Source organism: Arvicanthis niloticus, chromosome 1 (genome assembly GCF_011762505.2).
Source record: "Arvicanthis niloticus isolate mArvNil1 chromosome 1, mArvNil1.pat.X, whole genome shotgun sequence".
Taxonomy (NCBI): Eukaryota; Metazoa; Chordata; class Mammalia; order Rodentia; family Muridae; genus Arvicanthis; species Arvicanthis niloticus.
The window spans coordinates 2,817,018-2,837,908 of record NC_047658.1 but is presented as its reverse complement, the minus strand read 5'-3'; the positions used below and the strand labels follow the sequence as shown (position 1 = coordinate 2,837,908).

Genomic DNA, 20,891 nt, shown 5'->3' with positions numbered 1-20,891 from the left:
TGTTGTCTGAACAGAATCAAAGTGGTGTTTATTTCTGGGAAAAAAAACAAAAACAAAACAACCCTTTATTTATAAAGGAAACCGTTTCCCATGTCATTATAAACACTAAGCCACATGGTGTCAAGGCACTTGGTTGAGGAGATGGGGACCTCACACAGGTCCCAAGGCTTCTGGGAGGACTGGAGGCTGCTGGGAAGAATGGGGACTTCTGGGAGAGAGAAAGAAAGGACTCAGAGAGAAATGAAGGGGTGGGTGGCCTCCCAGGCTCAGCTGGGATAGCACAGAGTGGCTTGCTGCCAGTAGGAGGCACTTAGAACCAGATCTGATTTGTCAAGTGTGTGTGTGTTGGGAACAGGGTAGGAGTTCCTGCCCCAAAGGTCCCCAGCCCCACCTCACCCCAATGCTTAAGGCAACTTTGTAATCTTCAGTCTGGGGCTGCCCTCCCTTGAGCCTCTCCGAGAGCACAGAATTTTCGGTCCAGGTAGACCCCTCTGCAGAATAGTCTATGCGCAGATTAGCTGGGTGGATCGGGCGGGTCTGAGGGGAAGGCAGGCTGGCTTGTACTTTTCTCCTTTACAGTCATCCTTCATTCCGACTAGATTTTGCTCCGCTGAGACTTCACTCTAGGGAAGAGCTGAGGGAAGAGGACTATCAGACCCCAGGAGCCCATTACTGCTGATCCCACCCCTAAGAAGGGGGGGCTACCATCTAACCACCAGCCACACCCATAACCAATCAAAACATCTAAATAAGAACGAGCCAGAAAAGGAGCAGGAAGATGTGGGGGAACCTGTAAGTAGCTGTCATGCCTTGAATTCTTGGCAATCCCTCTGCCTCAGCCACCAAAGTGTTAGTATAACAGGTCGGCCTAGCCCAACCCATTAATAGGGGACTCCCACCAGGTAGCCTCTGGACTCACCCCGAAGTAGTTGCGCGGCACATAGCCTTCCTGGCCGTGCAGTGCAGCCCACCACCAGTCGGTCTCCTCTGGCCCATCTCTCCGCAGCACAGTGACAGACTCGCCCTCCCGGAAGGACAGCTCATCCCCAAACTCTGCGCTGTAGTCCCAGAGTGCATACACAACGCCATTGTGCATCAGCCCCATGCTTTGTTCGACATCTGAAAACACAGAAAGAATATGGTAGTCGGGACAGGGCCCAGCAGAGAGATGAGGAAAGCTGTCTTTGCCTCTGCCAGTGGATAGCAGTGAGATGCTAGTACCAGCTCTCTCCAACGTTGGTGTGTCAAACCTACCTTCACTCAATGGCTGGCTGTTCATCTCCCTCTGGGCTTTTTTTGTTTTTTGGGTTTTTTTGTTTTTTTGTTTGTTTGTTTGTTTTGAGACAGGGTTTCTCTGTGTAGTCCTGGCTGTCCTGGAACTCACTCTGTAGACCAGGCTGGCCTTGAACTCAGAAATCCGCCTGCCTCTGCCTCCCAAGTGCTGGGATTAAAGGCGTGCGCCACCACCGCCCGGGGTTTTGGTTTTTCAAGACAAGGGTTTCTCCGTTTAACCCTGGCTATTCTGGAACTAGATCTGGTCTGAATTCAGATACCCACCTGCCTCTGCCTCCCAAGTGCTGGGACTAAAAGCCACATATCACTACTATCTGGCCCCTCTCTCTCTTTTTTTTTTTTTTAATTTTTTCTTTATGATTTGCTGATTAGCCAGGTGTGGTTGTACACAACTTTAATCCCACACCTCCAGAGGCAGAGGCAGGAGGATTTCTGAGTTCAAGACCAGCCTGGTCTACAGAGTGAGTTCCAGGACAGTCAGGGATACACAGAGAACTCTGTTTTAGAAAACACAAACAAACCAAAAAGATTTGCTTATTTATGTATTTCATGTAGATGGGTGTTTTGTTTGCATGAACATCTGCACTTCAGAAGAGGGCATCGGATCCCATTACAGATGGTTGTGAGCCACCATGTCAGTGCTGGGAATTGAACTCAGGTCCTCTGGCATAGCAGTCAGTGCTCTTAACCACTGAGCCATCTCTCCAGCCCCACAATTATTATTTTTATTTTTTAAGATAGGTAGGGCCTAACGTATGTCTGACTGGCCTCAAACTAAGTTTATGGTCAAGGAAAATGCTGAACTTTTGGTCTTTCTGGCTCCATCTCTCAGGCTGTGGTATTACAGGGGTGCACCACCACACCCTATTTCTGCAGAGCTGGGGATAGAACTCGGGGGGCCTAAATCATGCTAAGCAAGGGCTCTCCTGTGCAGCTCCATCCACCCACAACCTCTTCTGAAAACAGGTTCTCTATATGTAACTCCAGCTGGTCTCCAACTCAGGATCCAACCTTAGGAATGGGCCTGCATGTCAGGCCCCCATCCCCACCTATACAGCGTTAAATACTCCTGTTTCATGACCCCTAATGCCAACATATGCTGCAATCTGCCTCTCCATAAATTCAGCAGAGGAGACTATGGGCCAGCCTCTGGTGCAACGTATCTTGTCTGTCACCCTCAGGCAGTTTAGCTTGGGGCCTGGAGAGACCTGACAAGAACTCAGGCATAGGTACAAGTGTCCCAGCCTCTAAGTAGCTTCCCTGCAGACTGGTTAGTGTGCCATACTACCCTTCCTTTCTTTGTTTGTTTGTTTGTTTGTTTTCTTGAGACAGAGTCTCCCTTTGTAGGCCTGGCTAGTCTAAACTTGCTATGTGGTCCAGGCTGGACTCCAACTCACAGACATCCACCTGCCTCTCCCTCCCAGGCACTAGAATCACAAGTGTGCAACTGCTACAGCAGCTGGACAGTATATTTGTTATTTCTACTGCCTGTCCCTCAGGCAGAATGCAGGTGCGTTGTATACTCTGATGCGGTTCCCAAGTCCCCACCCACCTACATGCCTCTGCCAGCACCAACCCCCCACCCCCACCTCAGGCCTAGCGCACAAACTCGCACCTGCCAGGTAGGTAGCGCAGTCCGCGTAGCCCTCACGATAAGGGTCACACTTTTCGATGGCGGTGGCGCCATCGCTGAGTGTGGTAGCGAAGATGGCCGCACCGTGCTGCACCAGTGCGGTGCAGATGGCAGTGTCATTGCAGGAAGCGGCACAATGCAGGGGTGTCCTGGTGGCAGGAGGATGAGTGAGAGGGAGGTCCCAGCTGGCAGCACCTTCCCACCTCGGAGCCAAGGTCCCACCCACCTCCCCACAGGTGCACGATGGGGGCTCACCAGCCATGGCTGTCGGGGGAGTTGACGTTGGCGCCCGCGGCGATGAGGAAGTCGACGATGGGGTAGTTGGCACCGCAGATGGCATTGTGCAGGGCGGTGATGCCCTCCTCGTTGGGCTGGCTTGGGTCGTTCATCTGGGAACATCAGGGGGAGGATTCAGCCCTGCCTGTCACTCCCGTGCTCTCCTAACTTGGGGGAATGTGTGGAGGGGCGGGGACACCTCACCTCCTTCACTGCCTGCTGTACCACGTCCAGCTCTCCAGTCAGTGCTGCATCCAACAGCAGTACCAGTGGGTTGAGGCGAGCGCGCCGGGCCTTGCGCGGGGATCCCAATTTGCGAAGTACTGAGCGCATCTCCTGCGGGACAGGGAGGGGCTTCAGCTAGGCCAGTCTGCCCACAGCTCAGAGGAGAAAATAGACCCATGGGCCTGTTCACACGGGGAGGGCTGGCTTGGCCCTTGTGAATTATTGGTCCTTTACAACTATCAGGGCATCCTGTGACTTTGGAATCTTGAGCCCCGAGATCTTAGAGGAAGCTAGGAAGCCATGGACTGGGTGCTCTTTACAGCAATTATTTCTGTAAGCCAGGCATGGTAGTGCATGCCCATAATATCAGCACTTGGGTAGTTGAAGCAGGAGGATTGCACTGTGTTCTAGGACAGCTTGGGCTACATCAGTGGTTCTCAACCTGTGGGGTCAAATGACCCCTTTACAGTGGTCTCCTAAGACCTTTGAAAACACAGAGATTTACATTATGTTCATAACCGTAGCAAAAATACAGTTATGAAGTAGCAACAAAAATAATTTTATGGTTGGGGGTCACCACAACATGAAGAACCATGTGGAAGGATCGAGAAGGTTTGATTGGAAGGATTGGGAAGGTTGAGAACCACTGTGCTAAACAAAACAAAGAAAGAGACAAACAAAACTCCACAAAACCACTGTGATGGTTAGCACACAGTGACTGACAACTTAATGGAATTCAGAATTCACCGGAGATTTAGATCACTGGCTGCTCTTGCCAAGGAGGACCCAAGTTCAAGTCCTGGTACTCACATGGTGACTCACAACCATCTGTAACACCAGTTTAATGGGATCTGGAATCCCCTTCTGGCCTCAGTAGGCACTGCACACACTCTGTGCATAGGACATACATGCAAACAAAACGTCCATACACATAAAAAAATGAATACATTTAAAACAAAAAAAAAAATCCTTGCCAGGCAGTGGTGGCACACGCCTTTAATCCCAGCACTTGGGAGGCAGAGGCAGGTGGATTTCTGAGTTCGAGGCCAGCCTGGTCTACAGAGTGAGTTCCAGGACAGCCAGGGCCATACAGAGAAACTGAAGAAAAAAAGAAAAGAAAAGTAGACCATGGAAAGAAACCTCTGTCTGGCTAGGTGTGCATGGGAGTGAGTGAGGAACAAGATTGGTGAATTACAGTTGGTCCACTTATGACGGCCCACTCCATGGGCCCGGTCCTGGATTGAATAAACAGGATAAGAACGGCAAACATCAACATTTATCTCTGCTTCTTGACTGTAGACCCAGTGTCAGCAGCTGCCTCCTGCCCCTGCCACGATGGACTGTGCCCTCAAACTGAGCCCAAAATGCATCTCCTTGACTTGATGATAACTGTCGAATCCATAAAAGATGAAACAAATAAAACAACAACAAACCAGCAAAACCCCTGGGTCAGCGTTAACAACGGCAGGGTCACAGTTACATCCCGGGCAGCAACCAGCCTCACCACAAAGCTATCAGGCAGCCACTAGTATTCTCATGTCCACTTTACAGACAAGAAAACTGAGGCTGAAAACAGAGAGGCTAAATGCCTGGCCATAGGATGCACAGCTGAATAAGTGGCATGGGGCCAGGGTAAAAACTCTGCCGTTTGTGAACATAACCTTTCTTGACCAAAGTTTTGGGGACCGGAGACTCTCTCTTTACAAGAAGACAGAGTAGGTATCCAGAAAAAGTAAGCACCAGAAACTGTCTGCTCTCCAGGTCTCAGGTAAATCCAGTGTCATACCAAAATCTCAGACTAACTGCAGGTGTAAAATTGAGATTCATGAAGGAATGCTGGGGCACAGGCAGAGGAAACCAAGGTACCCAGTCTCTCTCTTTTTCTCTGAGCCCAGACCTATCTACACAAAAGACTACATTTCCCAGGCTCCTTTGTAGCATAGTAGGTGCCATCTTGGTATCTAAACCCAGCTAATCTCAATATTGGTTAGCCTGGGGTCAGAGTCTGGGTGTAACAATAGATCTCATTCAAACCACTAAATGGTAGAGGCCTTTTTGCTACAGCAACTGTATCAGAGATGAGCATATATCTCAGGCTCCTCCTATGACTCACCATGCTCTGAGGCTGCTCTGGAGGGTTGCTCTGGGGTGGGGCTGGGGGTGGGATAGGAGCTGGTGGGGCGGGAGCAGGGGGCCCTGCCCTGGCCTCAGATCCCTCTGTAATTGTGGACAGCTCCGGCTCAGGCCCTCCAGGCCCTGGGCCTCCATGCCGGTGGAAGAGTCTATTGATGATTTGTTGATATTGTTTCTTGTGGGTGGGAGGCAGGGCCACGGCAGGGCTCTGCTCCATGGAGCCTCTGCGTTTGAGGGGTCGAGGAATCTCTGCCAGCACTCGGGCCACCTCCTCCAGCTCAGGTACAGTCTGTGCTTCGGGTGGCAGCGCTGGCTGCAGCCTGGTAGGGCTGAGGGGGCGAGTGACGGTGCCTTCATCTGCGTCCCCAGCCTCCAGCACGGGAGCCAGTAGCCCCTCTAGCTCGGGCTCAGGCTCCAGCTCAGCAGGGGATTTGAGGAGGCCTGGCAGGAACAAGAACCCCATTAGAGGAAGATTACCCAGGAGCTTCCAAAGAGCTGCAACTTCTAGGGTGCAACCAGCTTTTGAGCTGTGTGACCTCAGAGAGGTTACTTGCCCTCTCTAGACTACTCGGGGATGTACGGAATATTTTGATCTCTGAGCATTTATATTTATTTATGTATTTATTTATAATATAATATACTAAATATTTTTTTATTTATGTATTTACAGTGCTGGGCACTGAACCCAGGGCACACGCTAGACATTCTACCTACTGAGCTATGTAGGTCGCACCCGTAATGCTTGCCCATCACCCTTCTATATTGTGAAGAAACAGGTGATTATCTCTATATTACAGACAGGAATCTGAGGATCAGAGAGGGAAAGTCATTTGCCCAAAGTTACACAGCTGCTTGACTCTGGAATCTGCAGTCCTACAAACCTTAAACTTGGCTTTCTAGGATGTGAAGAACTTTCCCTCTAACATCTCACGCAGAAGCCCCTGGCCCCGACCCTGAGGAGAAGCCTGGTGTTCAGCTATCTATCCTTCTGTTACATCCCCTCCCTCCACTGCAGAGCCTCAGAAGCAGGTGGGAATATTACCTGGTATTTATCCCAGCCCCTGGCACAGTCCTACAAGGTAGACAGTAATCTCTTCTTTTCCCCGGGTGGGAAAAAGGGCTGAGAGAGGTCAGGTAATTTACCCCATTTGCTTTTCACTTGTTTGTTTTTCGAGACAAGGTTTCTCTGTGTAGCCCTGACTATTCAGGAACTCATGCTGCAGACCAGGCTAGCCTCGAATTAGAAGATCTGCCTGCGGGCTGGAGAGCTGGCTCAGCGGTTAAGAGCACTCACTGACTCACACTGGCTGCTCTTCAGAGGTCCTGAGTTCTATTCCCAGCAACCACATGGTGGCTCACAACCATCTGTAATAGGATCTGATGCCCTCTTCTGGTGTGTCTGAAGACAGCTACAGTGTACTTATATACATAAAATAAATCTTTAAAAAAAAAAGATCTGCCTGCCTCTGCCTCTCGAACACAAGGACCAAAGGCGTGCATCTCCGATGACAGGATTCACTCTGACTCATCCACAGGCCAGGGTCTGGAGAAGCTGAAGCTCTCTGCTTTACGCCTCCTGGCACTAAAGACCCTGTCAGCTGGGATACAATGGGCAAGCTGCACTTTCTGGGCATCAGGGCCTCATTTTCAAGACTTGATATAGTTTTAGTACCATGTCCTAATAGATAGGAATTATATCACGATTCAACTTTTACCCTCAGGCAAAGCTAGGCCCAGAGAGGTTAAAGCACCTGCCTGAAGCTACACAGCACTTGACTCTGTATCCCAGACTCCGGTGTACATTCCCACGTTCATCCGGTCCAGCCCTTTGCAGGGACAGTTTGCAGAGTCAGGCTCGGCTATCCTGGCTCCCCAGCTACTCTGACCCCTGTCATCTGGCCTCCCTTTATCTAACCTTCTGGGAGCCCCCTCAACTGACTCACCTTCATTCATGGGAGACCAAGTCTGTTGAGGTGCTGGAGTCTGAGGCTGGGCCTGGGACTGGGGGGGCATCTGAGGTTGAGGTTGCAGCTGGGGCTGAGGGGGTGGCTGGGGAGGCAGCTTGGGTGGGGGTGCTCGGGAGAAGATGGGGGATCCCGGGAGCACAGCCCTGCTGGCTCCATGTTCCCAGAAGGCATTCTGGAGTTTAAAGATCATACTGAGGGGGATGGGGCGCTGGCGCGGGGTGCTGCGAGGCTGTGGGCTAGAGGGGGGCATGGGAATGCGGCTGACGGGCTGCCAGCTGCGGGGCAAAGTGCCTGAGGGCCCTGTAGAGCCCATAGAGCGGCGGTAGCTGCCGACGTCAGAACGCCTGTCACTGGCCAGAGGAGACACCTTGTAATTGCGTGGCAACGTGGCGCTGGTGAGGTTGTCCTGGGTGGGAGGGAGAAAGGGGAGGGAAAGGAAGGTGAGAGAAGGGGACAAACACAGGTAAGGACAAGGGGGGTGGGGAGGTGAGAGGAAAGAAAGGACATATGTGTGGTGGCCCACGCCAGTAATCCTAGAAGGAGAAGCTGAGGCAGAAGGATTGACTTGACTGTAGGCCATTTCACACTACAGGAAAACAAAACAAAACAGCAACCGACACACACAGGAAGAGGCTACCACTCAGAAGGCTGAGGTGGGATTCAAATCAGTTAAGGAAACCTAAGCAGAAGTTTGCTGATATAGTTAGCTTAGTGGTAGAGCCCCTGCTTTGAATTCCCAAGTAAAAGGTTGAGGGCCTGGCTCAGTGGTAGAGCCCCTGCCTAGAATCCCCAGTGAGGGGCTGGGGGCGTGGCTCAGTGGTAGAGCCCCTGCCTAGAATCCCCAGTGAGGGGCTGGGGGCGTGGCTCAGTGGTAGAGCCCCTGCCTAGAATCCCCAGTGAGGGGCTGGGGGCGTGGCTCAGGAGTTTTCACTCACCTACAGTGAGCCTTACCCTAGATTCCATCCTCAGCCTTCCACCATAAGAAGAGTGTGGGAAAAGGTATACACACACACACACACACACACACACACACACACACACACACACACACACCGGTGCTGCCTACACGCCCCTCACCTTGCCACTGGCCCCCAGCCCATCCAGGCTGCTCTCTCTCCAGGGTAAGAGATTCAGGCCTGGCGAGGCAGGCCGTGTGAAGGCATCCAGCCCTGCAAAACACGCACTGATCAATCGTTCAGATCGACTCCAGACTCCTGTCCTCCAGGTCCCCTCACCCTCTGTCATTTACGTTCGTAGCTCGCTGTCTGTGAAGACTTTTTCTCATAGGCTACATCCAGGTCCGACTCATTCCAGGCTTTCGGGGTCCTCCGGCGCAGCGTCGAGTCATCTGGTGAAAGGGGTCCGTGAATTACGGGTGTAAGCATAGACTAGCCTGAACCAGCCTCCCAAAGAGAGGGTCTCCATGAACCTTGTGCGCGAAGTGGAGGGGCGAAGGCACTGCCACCCGCGCCCAGCAGAGGGCTCCCGAACGTGCCCGATGTGTCGTAGGCTGCAGCGGGTGGACGTGGGGAAGGTCCCCGCTCCGGGAAGAAGGCCTGGGGCCCCTCAGCTAGAGGGCTGCCCCGGGGGGACCCTGCGCGGCCCAGGTAGTCAAAGGCCGTCGGGGGACCCGGCTGCCGCACCGGGCCAGTCCCCGGCCGCGGGGATGGCGCTCGACCATGAGGGCTGCCCGCTCCATCAAAGGCGCGGGGTCTGGGCGATGGCGCCCGATCCAGGCTGCTGTAGGTGTCGGGCTGTAGGTACATGGGGGTGCGCGGCGAGGACGGCCGGCCCTTGGGAGACAGAGGGCTGTAAGGGTGCAGGGACGGGGCACTCTCTGAGCGTCCAAAACGGGCCTCTATGCCATCGGTGGCTATCTTCTGCGGGGACCCTCTGCTGCCAAAATGCTCGGGGACAGGGCTGGTACTGTACCGGGACATCTGTGAGAGAGGGGGCATCGAAGAGTCAGAGGAGACAATAGTGGGGTGAGTGGAGGAGGTCAGAGACATTGGATTAGGCTGGATGACTGAAGGTGCAGAGCCTGGGCAAAGCCTGGGTCTGATGGGTCTAACCTGTTACTGATTCTTTTATATAAGAAACAGCTTTGTGGGGCTGGAGAGATGGCTCAGAGGTTAAGAGCACTGGCTGCTCTTCCAGAGGTCCTGAGTTCAATTCCCAGCACCCACATGGTGGCTCACATAATCTATAATGGGATCTGATATTCTGACCTGTACATGCAGATAGAACACTCATATAAAATAAATAAACCTTTTAAAAAGGCTTCGTATGAGCTTTCACTTTTTTCCACTTAATTTTAGTTTGGCGTGGGGGTGCCCATGCCTCTGGAGAGGTAGAGGCAGGTATAGCTCTGAGTTTGGGGGCAGCCTGGTCTACAGCGTGGGTTCCATGCTAGGCAAACATTCCACCAACTTAACCAGCCTCTTCTGTAGCCTGGGCTAGTCTTGAACTCACTATGAAGTAGAGAAGTTGACACTAAATTCATCCTCCTGCCTCAGTTTCTCTATGGCAGGGATTACCAGCCTGATCTCCATACCTTGATCTTTTTCTCTTCTAGATGCCTTGCGTATGCCTCAGCCTACACCATCTTAGAAATCCAGGCCTCCCCTGGGGCATGGAGAGAAGCTTGTTTTGGGGTCAGTGGGATTACCAGGCTCACCCTAGAGGGGACTCCAGCCTGTGTGCCAGGAGGAGCTGGTGAGTCTGACCACAGCGACTCTAACTGCTTGGTTAATTCGTCCACTTTGGCGGCAGCGGTGTCCAGCTCCATCTGTTTCAGATCCATGTGCTTCATGGCCAGAGCTGAGTGGGTGGGAAAGAAGGTCAAGACTTCGTCCCTTCCACCCCCTCTCCCTTTACCGGGCCCTGCCCATCTACCCTGCTGCCTGCTCACACTGGAAGTTCAGATCCAGAAGGTCCCTCGCATGCTGGAATGCTTCGCTGTCCATGGTGCCGGCCGGAGCAGGGTGCCTGGCTGGAGTGAGAACTGGCTTAGACCCTTCAGGCCACGCCCCTCCAGGCTCCACCCCGAGGAAGCCAGGCCCCCCCCAACAGTCATTAAGGTTCCCAAATGTCAGTTCCTTCAGAACTCTGTCCATAAGCTTACCTAGAAATCTGAACCTGTCCTAGAAAAGTTCAGGACAAAGAATTCATCCATCACTTACGTGCTATTGAACTGAGGCTGAAATAGTTAACTGTTAGTTTAATGAATGCCTACTAGGGACCAAGGGACAGCACCAGATGTTTGTTGTTGATTTTTTTTTTTTTTTGCTATTGTTTTGTTTATTGTTGTAATAAGAATTAAATCCTGTGCCATATACATGTTTAGGTAGGGGCTCTACCACTGAGCCACGCCCCCAGCCCTCTTTTTACTATCCATGCTGAGACAGAGTTTTTTGTTTTTGTTTTTGGTTTTTTTTTTTTTTTTTTTTTTTTTTTTAATGTATCTCAGTGTAGACTGGAAAACTTTATGTAGGCCTCAAACTCACAATCCTTGGCCTGCCCTGGCCTCCAGGACTCTTGGATAACAGGCCTGCATCAGCATTCTAAGTCTGTTGTTTGTTTTTTTGTTGTTGTTGTTCTGTTTACTTTCACATTTATTTAACTTACTTTATATGTATGAGCATCTGCCTGTCTGTGTGCTTGGTCCCCATCATGATCAGAACAGGGCATCAGATCCCATAGAACTGAAGTTATAAACAGTTGTGAACCACCACGTGGGTGCTGGTAACTGAACCTGGGTCCTCGGCAAATGCTCTTAACCTCTCAGCCATTCTCCACCACATTGTTGTTGTTTTGTTGTTTGGGCCTCATGCGGCACAGGCTGTTCTAAAGCTCTTGTGTAGTTTAGGGTGACCTCAAACTTCTGATCCTCCTGCTTCTACCACCTGAGTGCTGCGATCATAGGCTTGGAGCACCACAGGGCTCACACGGTGCTGGGAGCGAAGCCAGCGCGCATTTGCACTGCGCATGCGCACGGCAACTCAGCTCCGCCCCCAGCTCCTCCTCCACTTCTAAACCACAAGTTATGAGCTAGGCAAGTGTCACTCACTTAGAGTTCTGGAACTCAGAAAGCAGTTGTGAAAGGATTTCTGATTTCAGAGCAGCCTGGAACTAGAGTGTATTTAGTCTAGCCTGGGCTACAGAATGAGCCTTTTTTGTTGTTGTTGTTCATTAGTGTTCTGTCTGTTTATAAGTCTGTATAAAGGAGTCAGAAGCCACCATGTAGGTGCTGGGAATTGAACCCAGGTCCTCTGGAGAAGCAGATAGTACTCTTAACCACTGAGCCACCTCTCCAGCCTGAGCCCTGCCAAAAAAAAAAAAAAAAAAAAACCAAACAAAAAAACCAGACAACAACAACAAAGAAACCCTAACCAACTGAGGTGTTACATGCCAGTAGGATGTGGTGAAGCTGTGAGGAGGAGTATCAGCAACTGAGAAGCTAACCTGGGTTAAAGGCTTCAGAAGAGCTGGGCATTCTGAGCAAGAGTAAGGAACTGAGTTCAGCCCTTAGCATCCTACTGAAACTCAGGGAGTGCAGGTGCATGCTGGGAGTGCAGGTGCATGCTGGGAATGCCAGCTCTGGAGGTGGGCAGACACAGGCAATCACAGGCCATGGTTGCTCAGCTACACACATGTGTGTGTGTGTGTGTGAACAAGAGAGAGAGAGAGAGAGAGAGAGAGAGAGAGAGAGACAGAGAGACAGAGAGACAGAGAGACAGAGAGAGAGATATTTTTTTTATGTGTCTGGGGAGATGGCTCAGAGTTCATGAAGCTCATTTCTCAGCACCCACATGGCAGCGCACAGCCATTTGTAACTCCAGTTCCAGAGGGTGCAACACTTCTTCTGGCCTCCACAGGCACCGGGCACTCACATGGTGCATAAACATACATGCAGTAAAGCGTGCATATACATACAACAAAAGAAATAAAACTTAAAAAAAAAAACAACCACACATAAAACAGATAGTGGTGGTAAAGGATATGGGACAATGACCTCTGGCGTCTGTGTGCAAGGACACACTGACACACAACACACAGCAATATACACAGCAATATACACACTCCACACATATATACTCCACACACCGGAGCAGGCATACACACACATACACACATGTGCACGTGCACACGTGCGAACACACACACACACACACACACCAGTAAGCAAGGAAATACAATTCAGGGAGCTTGAAGCCAGGTGTATTCCTCCAATCCCAGCACTTGGGAAATATGGATAAGAAAATCTTCAGTTAAGACTTATCCGTGGGGCTGGAGAGGTGGCTCAGTGGTTAGGAGCACTGACTGCTCTTCCAGAGGTCCTGAGTTCAATTCTCAGCAACCACATGGTAGCTCACAACCATCTGTAATGGGATCCAAAGCCCTCTTCAGGTGTGTCTGAAGACAGCTACGGTGTACTCATCATATACATAAAGTAAATAAATAAAAGCTTTTAGAAAAAGAAAAAGGAACCCTTATTAAAGTAGGTTTTTTTGGTTTTTTGAGACAGGGTTTCTCTGTGTAGCTCTGGCTGTCCTGGAACTCACTCGGTAGACCAGGCTGGCCTCGAACTCAGAAATCCGCCTGCCTCTGTGGTGGGCATTTAAAAAAAAAAAAAAAAAAAAAGACCCAGCTGTGGTTGCTGAGCAACTCTGAGGCTCGAGACAATGTGAGAGCCTGTGTCAACAAGAAAAGCAAAGACAAGAAAGCTGGGGTTGGATGGTTCTGCAGTTCAGAGCACTTCCTACTGGTTCACAGCTTGTTCAGTCCCCGGCACCCACATGGACTGGCTCACGGCCACCTGGACCTCCAGCTCCAAGACATCAATGCCCCCTCCAGTCTCCCAGGGCACCTGCACTCACATACACATATCAATATACATACACATACTTTCAAATAAACCAACCGGGCAGTGGTGGCACACACCTTTAATGCCAGCACTCAGGAGGCAGAGGCAGGCGGGTCTCTGTGAGTTCCAGGCCAGCCTGGTCTACAGGGCGAGTTTCAGGACAACCAGGGCTACACAGAGAGACCCTGTCTCAAAACAAAACTTTAAAAAATAAAAAAATTAAAAAAAAGAGTTAAGCATGGCGGTATGGGCCTTTAATCTCAACCTGGGAGGCAGAGACAATCGGCTGTCTGTGAGTTTCAAAATAAGACTAAAAAAAATAAGAAACCTGTATTCAAAGTCAACATACAAGAAGTCCTTCAGACTGGGTTTCACTCCAGGATCTAAGCTGTCATCCTGCAATGTTTCACTCAAACCTGGAGGGTTTTTCTCCAAGTCACTGTCTACAAGAAGCCCTGTTCACACTGACCCATTGTTAAGAGGAAGAACAGGGAGGTGGCCAGGGCCAGGGAGGCAGCTGTGGTCATCAACCAGTAGGACAAATGGGAACCGGTCACACCAGCTAACTCTATCCGCATGGCAGTCACCACGCCCACCAGCCCTGTCACCTTTTAGCTTTGGGTGCTAAAGGTGTAGGCAGTGGGGCCAGTTGGGACGTGTTGACACCAGCCTCTGTCTGGAAAGCCACGAGGAACAGAACCTGTTGGGGCTGACGGCTCATCTGAGCATGTGTCACCTTGAATCCTCTCCACCCTTAGGGCCTGAGACTCCCTGACTCCTCCTGAGATTCTCCACAAGGCAGGAAGACATAAACTAAGTATTCCGAAAGTCCCTTCTGATTTCAAAGAGGCCTCCATTCTGAAATCTGATGCTGTATTTGGTCTCATTGCATAGCTCAGGCCATCCAGAAACTTTACTAATGGCTTCTCCTGCCTCTCTGTGGCTAAGACTACAGACATGTATCACCACACCCAGTAGGGTCTCTGAGATGGTAAAATTCTAAAACAATAAACCCAAAAGCATAAGTATCTACCGAGAGAAACTTCTGAGCTGGAAATGGAGATCTAGCTCAGTGGTAGAATTCTAGAATCCCCCAGTGAGGGGCTGGGGGCGTGGCTCAGTGGTAGAGCCCCTGCCTAGAATCCCCCAGTGAGGGGCTGGGGGCGTGGCTCAGTGGTAGAGCCCCTGCCTAGAATCCCCCAGTGAGGGGCTGGGGGCGTGGCTCAGTGGTAGAGCCCCTGCCTAGAATCCCCCAGTGAGGGGCTGGGGGCGTGGCTCAGTGGTAGAGCTCCTGCCTAGAATCCCCCAGTGAGGGGCTGGGGGCGTGGCTCAGTGGTAGAGCCCCTGCCTATCATTAGTCCGTTCTTAGGTTCAATCTCTAGTAGAAAGCTAGGATCTCATCTCTTTGACATTCTAAATTTCTTTCATATTTTTTTGCCCACAATTTCTAGTTTTCCTGCTGTACTTTCTATCTTGGAATCACATGTTCCTGGAGTCTACCACAAGCCAGCAGCCAGAGGTGGAGAGTTAAATTCTGGACCCCACTAACAAGAGTGTCTCAGTTGCCTAACTTGTAAAACGAAGGGAAATAGGATAGCTCACTGGACCAGTGCAAAGATGGTACAAGAGGATTTCAGGGCTGTGAGAATCCAGGCTTCACAAATAGCAAACAGAGCATCTATTAAGGCCTACCCTACTACGTGAGAGACTGACACAAAATGAGGGTGAGTTCCAGGTCTGTTGGTGCAGCAGAGTACATTGAAGGGGCAGCTTGGGCAACCCTATCACAAAATACAAGTTTTCAAAAAGGCCTGGGCAAGGTGGCACACGCCTCTAATCCCAGTTTTCAAAGGCAGAGGTCTGAAGACAGCCCCAGGCTTGGTTACATCATATGCTTGGAGCCAGCTAGACCTACACAGAAAGACCTGACCCCTCTGCTGAAGAGATGTCCCCGCCATTTAGAGTGTGGAGGACCAGAGTTTGGCTCTCAGCATCCATATCGAATGGCTGGTTCACAGTTTCATGTACCAGCTTCAGCTGAAGCCTCCGACCTCTGTAGACACCCATGTGCACAGGACAAGGGCTAAGAAATGGCTCAGCAGCTTAGAGCTCTTGCTGTTCTTCCAGAGGCCTGAAACCCCGCCCCCAGCATATGACAGTACAGGGATCTTTTGGCAACTGTGCCATTATCAAATAGGTAAGACTCTTCAGTTTCAGAGGCTAGGGTGGGTGTTAGAAACGCCTTGACCACCAGGGGACGCGCTCCCTGCGGGCTGGACGACTGAGCTCAGGCCCTGGGAATGCGAGGCGGGCCTGGGCAGGTGCACAGCTCCCCTGGCAGGGGTGCACAGCGGGCTGGGCGGGTGTGGCAGAGTCTCTGTTCCCAGGCTTCTGTCCCTGCCCTCCACCCTCAGGTCTTCTTCCTTGGGCCTCCTCCAACTCTAACTCCCTTCATCCGGTTCTCATCTGCTCCACCCTTAGGTCTCCTTGCTCAGCCTCCTCTGCCCCCCAGCCCGGTTCCCAGAGGTGAAGGATCCTGTGTGGGCTCCCTGGAGGAGTCAGTGGGATCCAGGTCAGGGTGTCGAGATGGTGTGGGAACACCCAGAGTGCAATCTTTCGCTCTAGCCGGGTCAGACTTGCTTTTTTAAGTCTGTGGAACCGACGTGGGACTTCCCCTAGCTAAGCTTCTGCCTTGAGCTAGCTACTGGGAGGGCTTCTCTGTCCCTGTTTCCTCACCTGTACAGTTGGGGGAATTAATGACTTCACCTAGATGAGGTGTAGGCATTGGAGGACCTAAAATATACAGTGTTTACAACAATGCAATTCAAGGACCCAATGTCAGGCATCCTGGACTGTTACCCTACCAGCCTTCCTCCAAGAGGAGTCCTCTAGGGTGACACAGATAAATCTCTGCAATCCCAGTGCTCTGAAGTAGTAGGGTATCTAGTTCAAAGCCACCTTGGGCTACATAAGTGACACTGTCTCAAACAAACAAGAGCTGAATTTTAGCTCCCAGCAGTAACATGCTCGTGTGGCTAGCACAAGGCTTGATTGAGCTCAGGACCTGAGCCTGGGGCATCGATCACACGGAGTGAGGGATGGAAACCCAGTGTCGTCGTCGTCTTCTTCTTCTTCTTTTTTTTTTTTTTTTTTTTTTTTTTTTTTTTTTGGTTTTTCGAGACAGGGTTTCTCTGTGTAGCCCTGGCTGTCCTGGAACTCACTCTGTAGACCAGGCTGGCCTCGAACTCAGAAATCCGCCTGCCTCTGCCTCCCAAGTGCTGGGATTAAAGGTGTGCGCCACCACCGCCCAACTGTGTCTTCTTTTTTTGTGAGGTTTCTTGGTTGGTTGGTTTATATCTCTGTGGCTTGTCTGAAACTCACTATGTAGACCAGGCTAGCCTCAAACTGCCTGCCTCTGTCTCCTGAGTGCTGGAATTAAAGGTGTGGGCTGCTGCCACAACTGAGCTGGTCATTCATATTCTCTCTCTCTCTCTCTTTCTCTCTCTCTCATTCCACTTGCCTCCACCTTCCCAGTGCTAGAAATAATGACATGTACCCTGACAGTCTTTTCTTATGCAGTGTTGGGAACTGAATCTGGGCCTCCTGCATGCTAGGTGAGCACTCTACCCGCTGAGCCACACGCCAACCCCTTCCTTCTGTTGCCAGTGGTCTCAACTGCCTGAGCCTCTGGACCATAGGACCCTAAAGTTCCCAGCTGTGAGCAACAGTGACTATCCCCAGGAATGTGAGGGCTACACAAGGAGCCCTGGAAGGTTCCAGATAGAAACTGGAAAGTTCCCAGGACCAGCCTCAGTTTCCCCATTGCTAGGGAGGAGCCCTCTTAGGAGTCAACAAACTCCACTGAAGGTGGACCTCACTGTTCATACATTCGGGTGATTGCCAAATGCCTGTGTGGACGGAGAAGTCCATCCTGACCTGAGCCTGGCAGGCTGAGCCTGTGTTGGCAGCTGTGCTATTATTCCTTAGCTTTATTTCATGCCTGTCACTCCAGCCCAGGCGCTCGCAAACACCCTCCCTCTCCAGATCCTCGTCCCCCACCAGCTTTGAAATCCCCCTGCATAAGGGCCCAGGGGTGGAGAGACAGAGGGAGGTGCCTGCCCCTGCCCTCTCCCTGGCTCAAGGACAGACAGACACCTCCAGAATTAGCCTCTCTCCCTCCCTTATCTCCCACAATACCTCAGGTCAGACAGATGGAAGTGGAGGCGACATGTCTCACCTCTGGGTCACAAGGAACCCCACCCGGGAGGAAGAAGGTTAATTAGAAAATCTGGTGGGAGTCAAGGAATTCCTTCCACAGACAGCTGTCACAAGAGTGAAGGAGATGTCAAATTCAACTACCTGTATGGCCCACCAGCCTCAGTTTACAACTTCCATTCTCTGTAACACAGCAGTATAGGGCCACAGGAGCCTCCCAGATCCAGCCCCGTGGTTCTGTTATTCTGCCCTGGGCTCTAGAATGACCTCAGCAAACCCCACCTATTTCCCACCCCGTGGGGCAATTAGAGGTCCGACTCCCGTTTCCGCTAGGGGGCGCTCTTGGGCGGACGTGCCTCCTCTGGTTAGGCAGGTCTGATGCCCCAGTTAATAACATGTTGGGGTTCGTTCAGAGGCACAGAAGAGGCTGGAGAGCTGCCCCTGTTTCTTACTCCCTGCCCCCATCTCAAAACCAGAAAGAGGGGTGTAGCGCTGTAACACAAACTCCTGAAACCCACGCCCCTCGTGCTTGTCCCACTCTTTTCGAAGTCTAGGATCCACTATTCCAGTGCCACTAATTTTACTCAGAGACCTATTGGTTCGGTGTTAAAGGCTGCTGGAGGGTGACCGGGCGCCCGACCATTCTAGAACGTCCTGATCTCCCACATCTACCCAAAATTCAGAGTCCCGAGACCCCAACAGCACCCTAAGACTTCCAAGGGTTCCTAATTAAAGTATTCAAAAACTGCAGCTCCAATAACTCTCCAGGACCAAGGGCTCCAAGTACCACTAAGATCACAGGTGTCCAAGCCCCTATCCATCTGCCGAGTAAAGTCGGCACCCCAGTTCCTTCTTTCCAGATCCAGGCGTGAGCTCCCCACACTATTCCCCTGGACCTAAGGTCCGAGTTTTCATCAAGTCCTCCCGGGGACGCGGTGTCGGGTTCTAGGGTGTCTGGACCCTGGGTGGGGGTGGAACTCACGCGTCGGGGCAGATCCTGGCACCGGGGGGCTTTTCCTCGGGCTCCGGCTCCGGCTCCAGCGGCGGGGAGCGGAGGACGGGGCGGGGTAGTCGCCGGGGAACAGGTTAGACGACGTGACTCTGACTGGAGGGAGGCGTGTCCCACAGAGGAGGGGGAGTTGCGGTTGCCTGGAGCACCTTGGGATTTGTAGTCCGGAATGGGCAAGGCGCAGCCAGGGACATTTCCATTTGGAGTCAGACGCGATTCATTTAACAAGTCAGACAGAGGGAAGTACAGAAGATCGTGGGCGTCCTGGACGGCGAAATGCACAAGAGTTCAGATTCTCAGCTCACTGTGGGTGCAGGGGAAGGGCTCTGAGCCCTTTCCCACTCCTCCAGGCTCAGGTTCCCCTTGTCTGAGTGAAGATTTGGATAGTTAACGAGGAGATGGGAGGCGCAGAGAAATTAACACGACCAATACTATGGCGAGAAAAGGCCCCACCTTAATCAGGATTCCAAGTCCCGGGTTATCTGTCTAAATAAAACAAAAAATAAAAATAAGGGGCCTCTAATCCTAGCACGTAAGAGGCAGAGACAGGCGCACCTCTGCGAGCTCAAGGCCATTCTGGTCTACGCAGCGAGTTCCAAGCCAGCCTGGACTATATAAAGAGACCCTGTCTCAAAAAAAAAAAAAAAAAAAACGTCTCAGCATTGGCGATTTATTGGCGTGCCTAGCAACAAGCCGGACTACAATCCCCAGCAGCACTCCTGGCCGAGGTCCATCGCCAGCCACCTTCGAGTCATCTGGGAATTGGAGTCTTGAAGCCCACAAAGGGCGAGCCCCAGAGTTTCTCCACCATGCGCGGGGGGTGGGGGGACGGACACATAGTCTGAAGATCTCTGGTGGAGGGAACACTCCTTCGTAGCCTTGGTTCCCTCTATTCTCAAAAGCCTCGGAAGAAGGGGGGAGCACGCCAATTCTGGAGGAGTCTCCAAAATCTCCGCAGAGGGGGCGGGCCGCGACGCTGACACACCGGCCAGGAATGCAGTCGAGTCACCCTGTCTCGCCACCGTCCCGCGGCTCCACCCGCCACCCCACGCGTTATAGTCCTGCTGGGAAGAGGCGTGGGCACGTCCCCCAAATCCCACGTCCACGTGCCGCTGTTTACTTGGGCGGCGGAGCAGGAAGGGGTCGACCAGCTGCACCTCTACGAGCCTCGGAGCCGTGGGGAATACTTCCCATTCAGGACACTAAGTCCACGAGGGCATCTACGAGTCTCACCCGACACTAACCCTCACCCCGCTTCAAGCCAGGATCTGGGGCTCAGGGTCCGAAGCTCCTCCCCCGACCCTGCGGACTCCTCCCCCTCGGTTTCCCGCTTGCCCTAGACTTCAGAAGCTCTGCCTCTGATTGGTACTTAAATGCTCCGCTTGTCCGCTTTTCTCTATTTTCTGACCTGGTTCAGTCAAACTTTCCAGTTTCGCCGCACCAGAGACTTCTGAAGACACACTCTAGCTTTGAAAGCACAATCGTGACGACTAGAATTCTTACCTAGCTTTCACAGGAACGCAGCACAATCGATCTTCTGTCTCTTTAAAAGCCATGACCTATGTGGGTCATTGCCTCTTTAAGACAGTGTTGGAAGAAACCACGTGAGAAAGCTGTCGGGGGAGCAGACGCTCCAAGATCCGAGCTAGCTTGCATTTGTGACGAACAGGGGATTGATTTACACCTTCAGGACATTGTTAGAAAATTGATCATTCCTATGCTGTGTGAAATTTAAGAGTGGGGATTAGGCGGGTTCTGCAAATAGTGACAGCGCCAAGCCACCGCCCGGCTCTCCAACGCTACTTGGATGCTTCCGGGTGCGGCTCCACCCCTGGGGTCCACGTGGTGGGCAGCGTTCCGGGCAGGTCCTGCGTGGGCTCCTCCAGAGTTGGAATGGAAGGTACTCCGGCCTGCGGTGAGTGGAGCTTGAGCTGGTGGAGAGGAAGGGCATCCGGGAGGATCTGGGTGCAGAAGGGGCTGGGGAGTGCTGCGAGGTTGCCCCCGTGGAGCAGGCGAGTGAAGGACCTACGGGTACTTTTGAGAGGTTGGCCATGTCAAAAGTGTCCCCCTACTGTCTCCTCTCAGGGGCCACTCGGTTCTCCTGCCCTTCCCACTTCACGGAGATGTCTCCAGACGCGGATCCCCCCCGTTTCTCCTTGGAGGCGCTTACAGGTCCAGATACAGAACTGTGGCTTATCCGAGCTCCTGCAGACTTCGCCCCACAATGGTGAGTGGTCGATTCCAGGCCACCTCCTAGGAGGACCCCCCACCTCC

General features: G+C 52.0%; 2 protein-coding genes across 4 annotated transcripts in view; one reads left to right on the top strand and one right to left on the bottom strand.

The window, feature by feature from the left end:
* On the bottom strand, window positions 1-20,173 carry Ppp1r13l (protein phosphatase 1 regulatory subunit 13 like). Of its 3 annotated transcripts, XM_076928865.1 has the most exons (14): window positions 20,121-20,137; window positions 18,591-18,881; window positions 10,439-10,519; window positions 10,205-10,347; window positions 8,957-9,467; window positions 8,777-8,875; window positions 8,605-8,696; window positions 7,504-7,933; window positions 5,541-6,001; window positions 3,407-3,538; window positions 3,182-3,315; window positions 2,909-3,075; window positions 920-1,119; window positions 1-634 (listed from the first exon to the last, which is right to left on the bottom strand). In XM_076928865.1, the coding sequence occupies exons 3-14, from the start codon at window positions 10,491-10,493 to the stop codon at window positions 596-598; spliced, it is 2,463 nt and encodes an 820-aa protein (XP_076784980.1). In that variant the 5' UTR covers window positions 10,494-10,519; window positions 18,591-18,881; window positions 20,121-20,137; the 3' UTR covers window positions 1-595. The 3 variants fall into 3 exon arrangements, with proteins under 3 accessions (XP_076784980.1, XP_076784990.1, XP_034374817.1); XM_076928875.1 differs by lacking the exon at window positions 18,591-18,881 and having other exon boundaries at window positions 20,121-20,173; XM_034518926.3 differs by lacking the exon at window positions 20,121-20,137 and having other exon boundaries at window positions 18,591-19,240.
* The window catches only part of Polr1g (RNA polymerase I subunit G), a 2,997-nt gene continuing 2,202 nt past the window's right edge, over window positions 20,097-20,891 (top strand). Inside the window, exons 1-2 of the mRNA XM_034484600.3 lie at window positions 20,097-20,532; window positions 20,703-20,844. Of these exons, the coding sequence (XP_034340491.1) occupies window positions 20,511-20,532; window positions 20,703-20,844 (164 nt within the window). The 5' untranslated portion in view covers window positions 20,097-20,510. The remainder of the gene's footprint in view (window positions 20,533-20,702; window positions 20,845-20,891) is intronic.

Coding starts and splice junctions, on each gene's coding strand:
- Ppp1r13l (XM_076928875.1), bottom strand. CDS start 10,493: ATGGACAGCGAAGCATTCCAGCATGCGAGGGACCTTCTGGATCTGAAC. Junction 10,348..10,438: donor TCTGGATCTGAACTTCCAGT/GTGAGCAGGCAG, acceptor CCACCCACTCAG/CTCTGGCCATGAAGCACATG. Junction 6,002..7,503: donor TTGGTCTCCCATGAATGAAG/GTGAGTCAGTTG, acceptor TGTTCCTGCCAG/GCCTCCTCAAATCCCCTGCT.